We start from the raw sequence: 10,005 nt of genomic DNA on the forward strand, positions 1-10,005 counted from the left end.
TAAAACTCAAACTTTCACTCAAATGAAAATGAAATAATAAGACATTTTAGCAAGACAGTGCCATCAGCAGGATTGTTTTGACTCACGTTTGATTTGCCTGGGATTTCTCTGCTTTCGCCGAGACATGGTCAGTTACTGCCAGCTGTTGCTATTTAGAAGGATCGATAGCTGTTACATGGAGAGGTGTATCGATGGGGAAGCCAGCTCAGGTAGAGAGAGGGACAAATGCGCGCACACTGAGAGTGCTCAGGGAGGCAGAGAGAGTGAAGAAGTAGCCGTGGTGATGCGTCCGCTGCTCTGACTCACTCGCTGACTCGTTGCTGCTGCTGGAGGCTCATTCCCTCAGAGCGCTTGCGCTCAGCCCGTCGCCGCTTCGCTCTCCTCTTTACTCGTTAAACTGTCTGTCCCCTCCCGCCGGCAGCGGCCCAGCGCCCCTCCCCTCCTCTCGTCTTGCTCCCTCTCTCACTCCTCTCCCACTCCTCTCCCCCCTTGTGCTGCTCTCCCACAACCATGTGCGCGATGCTGAGCCTCGGTCTCAGCCGCAGCGTCGGAGACATTGACCAGGGAGAAAGAGAAAGCCCGGCCAGGGAGAGGGGAACTGCCTCCTGCCTGGTAACTCTTAAAGGGGACCCACAGCACCTGGTTCGGCCCAGGACACCAGTGATAACAACGGATTAACAGCGACAATTAACGTATTACTAGGGTCCTGCAATATAAATCTGAAAACGGCTTTCATTCAGGGGATAGCCATCAAGGGTAAAGTTTGAAAACCAAGATGATCTTTAACTCTTGGTGCTAACAGAGTTGGCACTGCCAGGGATATTTTTTTGGGAAGTCTTTTATTTGTCAGCACGATTAGTTTACAGACATTTTGGAATACTTGTTCTCGTGATGTAAAAAGCCTGATAATAAAAAGTAAACTAGCGAGGAAAGCTGATATTTAGCAGTAAATTTACAGAAAACTGTATTTTTGCCACCGGTAACTAATTTTCCAGTGCACTAGGTGGTGTGCTGTAAATAACAAAAAGCAGAGTGGGAAATTAAATCGTTTAGTGGTTGGGCTCTGTCAACATCGAATTACATAGAAATTACAGCACAGGAACATGCCATTGGGACCAACTCGTCGTTATGCTCCACACAAGTCTGTCCCCACGCTGCTTCATTTCATCCTATCAGCATTTTTTTCTATTTATTTCTGCTTAATGTGGGGTCCCTCGGATGCAGCTCTGCTGTCGGTTTTGCTGGAGCGTCCTGTTAAACATACTATTGCGCATTTTAAGTTTTAAAACAATTTTACCCACAAAGTTGCTGGAAGTGCGAGATGATAACGCATAGCAAGGGCAGCTGCATATCTGAGACCTTGATGAAACAGGACAAACAGTGTATCTCCTTAACCAATGAGATTAGAGAATTGGGAAATAAACAGAAACCACTGAGCAGGCGGGTGAATTCGAGAAGGAGAAATAAAGGGAGAAAACAATGGTTTAATAGAAAAAACACAAAAGAAAAATTGGCATTTTTAAAATCCAAAACAATTGACAACTGAAGGAATGAGGTATTTCTGGACAAGAGAAGTCAATTGGTAGTCACTAATAATTATTGTTCAGTTAATAGAGTATTTATGCATTTACTTAACTTTCTGTGGCAAATTTAATAATTCATTTTGCAAAGGTATCCAAATTTCTATTTCTATTTTTCAAATTGGAAATGAAGTTCTCTCTCCGGCTGAAGATTTAGCCACAGAGAAAGAGTATGTCGGGCTAGGGAAAAGGGAATGCATCCTGGTATATAATGGGGCAGAAAGGCATAGGGTGGCAGGTCCACCACCTTCCCAACTGCCAGGTTAAGTCCAAGCAGGAAGGGTCAAAAGTGGCCTTCCCACTTGCGTGCAATTGATGTTGGATTCCAGTGACAGTGGAGGTCGTGCCATAGAGAGACAGCCAGGTAAACCCTGGCAGGCATGCCTGTGGCCTGGTTAGGTTCACTTTTCAGGCACCTTGTGCCCAACAGAGGAATCAGCGGGGGGCAAATGAGTGACCTGCAACAAGCCATCCCCTTCCTTTTCCAACATCCCGCACCCAACTCCCCAGGGATCACTCACTGGCCCCAGTGAACACACCCCACCAGGCTGCGTCCCAAGACTCCAGTGATGCTCCTCCGTCTCAGGCCTATCAGAGTACTGGCAATGACCACCATAAGAACTAGGAGCAGGGTTAGGCAATTTAGCCACACGGCCAGCTCCGCCATTCAATTCCCGGGTTTGATACCCGGTTTCGGTCACTCTATGCGGAGTTTGCACGTTCTTCCCGTGTCTGCATGGGTTTCCTCTGGGTGCTCCGGTTTCCTCCCACAAGTCCCGAAAGACGTGCTTGTTCGGTGAATTGGACATTCTGAATTCTCCCTCTGTGTACCTGAACAGGCGCCATAGTGTGGCGACTACGAGATTTTCACAGTAAATTCATTGCAGTGTTAATGTAAGCCTACTTGTGTCACTAATAAAGATTATTATTAGCTGATCTCCCCTCGACCTCAACTCCACTTTCCTGCCCACTGTCCATAACCCTTCAACCCCTGTAAAACGGGTCACGCAGGGTGGGATTGATTGTTTTCCCTGAGTGACTCGAGTATGAGCTCCCCCACTAATTACAGAGCTGATAACCATGTTGTATAAAAGGTCGTCGGATGCATAGGAGCCAACCGACAGAGAGAGGGGGCCCAGTGAGATTCAATTAGGCCCCTTTGCAAATAGTACATATAAGAGTCTTTATTGTTTCCCCTTGCCTTTCTTAAAAAACCATTAATAATTCAAAATCTGTCTATCTCCTCCTTAAATTTGCACCATGACCCAGCATCCACCATACTCTGATGTAATAAATTCCACAGATTCATGACCCTTTGAGAGAAATAATTTCTTCTCATCTGTTTTAAATCTGCTACCCCTCATCCTAAAACTATGACCTCACATTCTAGATTGCCCCACAAGATGAAGTATCCACTCTACATCTTTGTCAATATTATCATCTTGTATACCTCAATTAGATCTCCTCTCATTCTTCTAAATTCTCGAGATTATAGGCCTAAATTGCTCAATCTCTCTTCCTGAGACAAACTCTGGAACAATCTGGTGAACCTCCTCTGAACTGCCTGTAATGCAGCTGGATTCCTGGAGAGCCGGTGGCATAATGGTATTGTCACTGGGCTAGTAAACCAGAGACCCAGAGCAATGCTCTGGGGACCCAGGTTCAAATCCCACCACTGCACATCGTGAAATTCAAATTTCAGTAAAAATCTGGAACTAAAAATCTAATGATGACCATGAATGATTGTTGTAAAAACCCATTCAATTCACTAATGTCCTTTAGGGAAGGAAATCTGTCATCCTTACCTGGTTTGGCCTACTTGTGACTCGAGACTCATAGCAATGTGGTTGACTCATAACTGCGCCCTCAAGGACAATTAAAGATGGGCAATAAATGCTGGCCTGCTATGGATCACATGAACAAATTGATTTTTTTAAAATCCCTTCTCAAATAAGTGGACCAAATATATACAAAGTTGCACAGTACTCCAGCTGTGGTCTCACAAATGCCTTGTACAGTTGCAGCAACACTTCCCCACCTTTATACTCTACCCAAAATTCAATTTGTCTTCCTTGTTAACTGCTGTACCTGTGAGATTCATACACAAAGCACTCTGAAGTTTCTTTCCATTTAAATAATAAGTTGCCTTAAATTTTTCCAACCAAAATGGATAACCTCATACTTATCCACATTAAACTCCATCTGCCAAATTTTGGACCACTCACCTAACCTATCTATAGCCATTTGTAAATTTCTCATTTCCTCATTGCAACTTAGCATCCCACCTATTTTAATGCCATCTGCAAATTTGGCTATAGTACCTTCTATCCCTCTTACATAGAACATAGACCTTACAGTGCAGAAGGAGGAAATTCGGCCCATCGAGTCTGCTCTGACCCACTTAAGCCCTCCCTTCCACCCTATCCCCATTACCAAATAACTCCTCCAAACCTTTTTGGACACTAAGGGCAATTTAGCATGGCCAATCCACCTAACCTGCACGGCTTTGGTCTGTGGGAGGAAACCGGAGCACCCGGAGGAAACCCACGCAGACACGAAGAGAACGTGCAGACTCCACACAGACAGTGACACAGCAGGGAATCGAACCTGGGACCCTGGCGCTGTGCAACCACAGTGCTAGCCACTTGTGCGACAATGCTGCCTGTACATCCAAGACATTAATATATATTACAAATAGTTGGGGCCCGAGGACCGAAACCTGAGGCACCCCACTAGTACATCTTGTCAAACAGAAAAAGACACATTTATCCCAGCTCTCTGTCAGTCAGCCAGTCTTCTATCCAAGCTAATAAATTACCCCTAATTCCATGTGATCTTACTTTGTGTATTAACCTTTTTGTGTGGCAGCTTAACAAATGCCTTCTGGAAGTCCAGATATACTGGGCGCGATTCTCCACTCCCACGCCGGTTGGGAGAATCACCTGGGCCGCCAAAATTTCCTGGGACGCTCGTCCGACGCCCTCCCGCGATTCTCCCAAGTGGCGGGAACGGCCTGGTCGAGTTTCGCAGGCCGGAGAATCGCCGGGGACACCGAAAATGGCAATTCTCCGGCACCCCCGCTATTCTGAGGCCCAGATAGAATCATAGAATCATAGAAGTTTACAGCATGGAAACAGTCCCTTCGGCCCAACCAGTCCATGCCGCCCAGTTTTTACCATTAAGCTAGTCCCAGTTGCCCGCACTTGGCCCATAACCCTCTATACCCATCTTACCCATGTAACTATCTAAATGCTTTTTAAAAGACACAATTGTACCCGCCTCTACTACTACCTCTGGCAGCCCATTCCAGACACTCACTACCCTCTGAGTGAAGAAATTGCCCCTCTGGGCCCTTCTGAATCTCTCCCCTCTCACCTTAAACCTATGCCCTCTAGTTTTAGACTCCCCTACCTTTGGGAAAAGATGTTGACTATCTACCTTATCTATGCCCCTCATTATTTTATAGACCTCTATAAGATCACCCCTAAGCCTCCTACGCTCCAGGGAAAAAAGTCCCAGTCTATCCAGCCTCTCCTTATAACTCAAACCATCAAGTCCCGGCAACATCCTAGTAAATCTTTTCTGCACTCTTTCTAGTTTAATAATATCCTTTCTATAATAGGGTGACCAGAACTGCACACAGATGGGCCGAGCGGCCAGGCCAAAACGGCGGGTTCCCCCCGGCGCCGTCCACACCTGGTCGCTGCAGTCGTGAGCGGTGCGTGAACGCTGGGGGCAGCGGCCTGCGGGGGGGGGGGGAGGGGGGATCCTGCACCGGGGGGTACCTCAGATGTGGGGTGGCCCGCGATAGGTACCCACCGATCGTCGGGCCGTCCTCTCTGAAGGAGGACCTCCTTCCTTCCGCGGCCCCGCAAGATCCGTCCGCCATCTTCTTGCGGGGCGGACTTAGAGAGGACGGCAACCACGCATGCCGGCGCCAACCCACGCATGCACGGATGATGCCCGTTACCGGCACCGGCCGCGTCATCTATGCCGCGCCGCTTTTACGCGGGCGACAAGGCCTGGCGCATGTAGATGACGCGGCCCCGATCCTGGCCCATTGTCAGGGCCTGAATCGGTCAGGACCGGGGCCGTTCCGCGCCGTCGTGAACCTCGACGGCGTTCACGACGGCGCGGCCACTTCGGCATGGGAGTGGAGAATCCCGCCCACTATATCTGCAGGATGCCCATTATCCACTTGGCTTGTTACATCTTCGAATAAATCGAGCAAATTAGTCAAACACTATTTATCCTTCATAAAACCATGAAGGATGAAACGTCTGATATATTGCGTTTTGACTTTCTAAATGTCCTGTTATTACTTCCTTAATAATGGATTCTAACAATTTTCCAATGACAGATATTAAACTAACTGCTCTATAGTTTCCCACTTTCTGCCTCCCCTTTTTGAATAAGGCTGTTGCATTAAAGCATTAGGAGAGCGTCAGAAACACGGTGAAAGAGCTTGAGGAGAGTGGCGGAGACACAGGATAAAAGAGCATGAGGAGAGTGACGGAGACAAAGGGTAAGTCTCCAGGGAGCAGACTTGGAGGACGGAGCATTGGTACAGTGAGTATAAAGTAACTTGCCTCGAGGAAGCTGAAAAAAATGAAAAGTAATGTCACACTAAAGCTGTGACCAGATTGGCTGGTAGGGAATCTGAGCTAAATTTGAAAAATAAATATTAAAAAACCAATGAATTAACTAAGTTGAGATGGCTGGGCAGGTGATATGCTGCAGCTGCATGATTGCGAGCTGCAGTAACCACACATGCAGCAAGTGTTTGTTGCTCGAGGAATTTCGGCTCAGAATTCATGAGCTGGTGTCTGAGCTTCAGATACTGTGGCACATCCGAGAGGGGAGAATTACCTGAATGCTTTGTTTCAGGGGGCAGTCATACCCCATAGACCAAGTACCTCAAATTCAGACAGTAGTCAGGGACAGCATGGTCTGACTGCAAATGGGGCAGGTAGGGTGATCCTAGATTCAGAAATGGAGGAGCCACAGCTTTTGATCTTGCCCAACAGGCATGAGGTATTTACTCCCTATGTGGATGAGGAAAAGGACTGTAGGGAGGAAGAGCTAGCTGACCACTGCACCGTGGTGCACAAGGCCATTCAAGCAGGGGGAGCAAAAAGACAAGTGGTAGTTGTAAGGGATCTATAATTCGGGCGACCGATAGCATCCTTTGAATGCAGGACCGAGTGTCCCACATGGTATGTTGCCTGCCCATTGCTAGGGTGAGGGACATATCTAACCGGCTTGAAGGGATATTGGAGAGGGAGGGCGAGGATCTAGTTGCTGTGGTCCACATTGGGACAAACAACATAGGCAAGACTAGGAAAGAGGATCTGTTTGGGGAATATCAAGAACTAGGAATAAAATTAAAGAACAGATCCTCCAGGGTTATGATCTCTGGTTTATTACCCGAGCCATGTGCAAATTGGCATAGAGATGAGAAGGCAATTAAACACGTGGCTAAAGGAGGGATGCGGGAAAGAGGGGTTCTATTTCTTGGGACACTGTCATCAGTATTGAGACAGAAGGGATCTGTACCGTTGGGACGGTCTCCACCTGAACCAATCTAGGACCAGCGTTCTAACGGGAAGGATAAACAGGGTGGTCACAAGGACTTTAAACTAACAAATGGGGTGGAAGGGAAAGATAAAACTACAAGAAGTATAATTGTTAATGGGAACCAAAGCAACAGGTCAAAATGTGAGGAGAAGGTAGAGATTAATAGGACGAATGGATGGGGCCAACGACTATGGATTGGGAAGGAAAGGAAACGTAAAACAAATTATGAGGTGACTGAGGGTGTTCAAGTTGGGAATGTGGCTGTGTGTTATCAGAGTTAATAAAGGAGGTCACAATGTGTGACAAGTATAGTGCAGAAGAAAATCCTGCATGGGAAAGACAAATCAGCGGGATATATTTTAAAAATGCACAAAGTATTCGGAATAAGGTCAATGAGCTGACAACATAAATAGAGAGAAATGGGTATGATTTGGTGGGGATTACTGAAACATGGTTGCAGAAGGACCGGGATTAGGAGTTAAATGTCCAGTATTCCGCCAGGATTGAACAGGAGGTGGAGTTGCTTTATTGGTTAAAGGTGACATCAAGGCTGTATTAAGAAATGATATTGGCACTAAGGGCCAAAATGTTGAATCGACCTGAGTGGGAATAAAAAAAACGAGAAAAAACTCCTTGGTCGGAGTAAATTATGGGCCCCCGAGCAATACTTCCAAAGTGGGGCATAGTATGAACCAAGAAATAATGAGGGCTTGCGAGAAGGGCACAAGGGTAATCATGGGTATTTTTAACATTCATATTGACTAAACTAATCAAATTGGCAACGGTTGCCTCCAGGGAGATTTCATTGAGTGTATGAGGGACTGTTTCTCAGAACATTATGTTATGGAGCCAACCAGAGAGCAGGCTATTTCAGATTTAGTATTATGTAACAAAGAAGAGTTGATAAATATTCTCGTCAACAAGGATCCTCTTGGAAGGAATGATCACAGCATGCTAGAATTTCAAATTCAGATTGAGCAAGAGAAGATGGAGTGCCATATTAGAGTTTTAGCATTGGGCAGAGGTAATTATACAGGCCTGAGGAAAGAGTTGGCCAAGTAGATTGGGCATAAATAATTGAGGGTAGACAGTTGAGGAACAATAGCAGATGTTCAGGGAGATATTAAATACCTCAATTAAAGTATATTTCTGAGAAGAAGAGGAATTGTAAAAGGAAGAAAAACATTCAATGGCTAAACAAGGAAGTGAAGAAAGACCTAAAGGCAAAACCTAGGGCATATCACACTGCAAAATCTAGTGGTAAGCTGGAGGATTGAGAGAACTTTAAGGTTCAGCAAAAGGCTACTAAAAATAAAATCAAAAGAGCTAAGATGAACTACAAAAGGAAACAAGCACAAAACATAAACACGGATAACAAAAACATCTATAAGTATATAAAGAGGAAAAGAATAATTAAAGTAAATGATGGCTCTTTAGAGGGCGATCCAAATTCCCTGGATTCTGGAAAGTGCTGGTGGATTGGAAACACGTTAATGTGACACCCCAATTCAAAAATGGAGAGAAGCAAAAAGTTGGAAACTATAGAGGGTTAGCTTGACCTCTGTGGTGGGGAAGTTGCTGGAATGAATCATTAAGGAGGAGATGACAGAACATTTGGAAAGACAAAGCTCAATCCACTATTGGCAGCATGGTTTTATGAGGGGTAAGTCATGCTTGACCACCTTGCTTGAGTTATTTTGAGGATGTAACCAGCACGGTGGATGATGGGGAACCTATGGATGTGGGAAATCTAGACTTCCAGAAGGTGTTTGACAAGGTGCTGCACAAAAGATTGATTCAGAAGATGAGATTGCAGGGGATTAGGGGTAGTGTACTAGATTGGATTGTGGATTCGCTGACAGAAGTCAGGGGGTTGGGATATTTGGGTCCTTTTCGAGCTGACGAACTGGAACAGCGGGTTGCCGCAGCGGTCAGTCCTCGTACCTCAACTGTTTACAATCTATATAAATGATCTGCAAGCAGGAACAGAGTGTGACAGCAAAATTTGCTGTGTCTAACAAAGCAAAACTTACTAAAAGAGTTGGAAAAGCAGGCAGTGGAGAGGAGATAGAGATTTTACAGACAGAAAAAGATAGGCTCGGAGATTGAGCCAAAATTTGGCAGATGGAGTTTAATGAAGATAAATGTGAGATCCATTTTAGTCGAAAAAATAGAAAGGCAAATTATTATCTAAATGGAAAGCAGATTCAAAATACATCTGGGCAGAGGGATCTGGGTGTCCTTGTTCGTGAATTGCAGAAAGCTAGTCTGCAAGTACAGCATGTAATTAAAAAATGCAAATGGAATGTTAGCAAAAGGACGAGTATAACAGTAGAGAAGTGTTGTTGCAATTGTTTAGGGTGTTGGTGAGACCACATCTGGAGTATTCTGTCCAGTTTTGGTCTCCTTATTTGAGGAAGGGTGATGAATTTGTGGAACTTGTTGCCCCATAGTGTGTGGAATCTGAGTCATTAAATGGTTTCAAGAAGGAGATAGGTATATTTCTGGTTTTGAAATGGGTTAAAGGGATATGGGGAACAAGTAGGGAGGTGGATTTGAGACCAGGAAGAGATCAGCCATGATTTGATTGAATCGCCAAATTGCCTACTTCTGCTTCTAATTCCTATGTTCCTATTAGCATTTTTCCAATCCACTGGAACCTTTCCCGCATCCAGGGAATTTTGGAATATTATAACCAATGGATCCACTATCTCCACTGCCACTTCCTTTAAGACCCTAAGATGTAGGCCATCAGACCCTGGGGACTTGCCTGCCGTCAATCCCAGTAGATTAGTAATTTTTCTCTTATTGATGATTTTTTGAAGTTCCTCCCTTTCTATTACCTCTG

The 10,005-nt window shown here is 45.3% G+C and overlaps 1 protein-coding gene across 1 annotated transcript in view; it reads right to left on the reverse strand.

Annotated features, from left to right (window-relative positions):
- zfpm2a (zinc finger protein, FOG family member 2a) overlaps nucleotides 1-405 on the reverse strand; it is a 1,126,129-nt gene extending 1,125,724 nt beyond the window's left edge. The window contains exon 1 of the mRNA XM_072467215.1: nucleotides 87-405. Coding sequence (XP_072323316.1) covers nucleotides 87-126 — 40 coding nt within the window. The 5' untranslated portion in view covers nucleotides 127-405. The remainder of the gene's footprint in view (nucleotides 1-86) is intronic.
- Between the last annotated feature and the right edge of the window lie 9,600 nt (nucleotides 406-10,005).

This window comes from Scyliorhinus torazame, chromosome 11, assembly GCF_047496885.1.
Source record: "Scyliorhinus torazame isolate Kashiwa2021f chromosome 11, sScyTor2.1, whole genome shotgun sequence".
Taxonomy (NCBI): domain Eukaryota; kingdom Metazoa; phylum Chordata; class Chondrichthyes; order Carcharhiniformes; family Scyliorhinidae; genus Scyliorhinus; species Scyliorhinus torazame.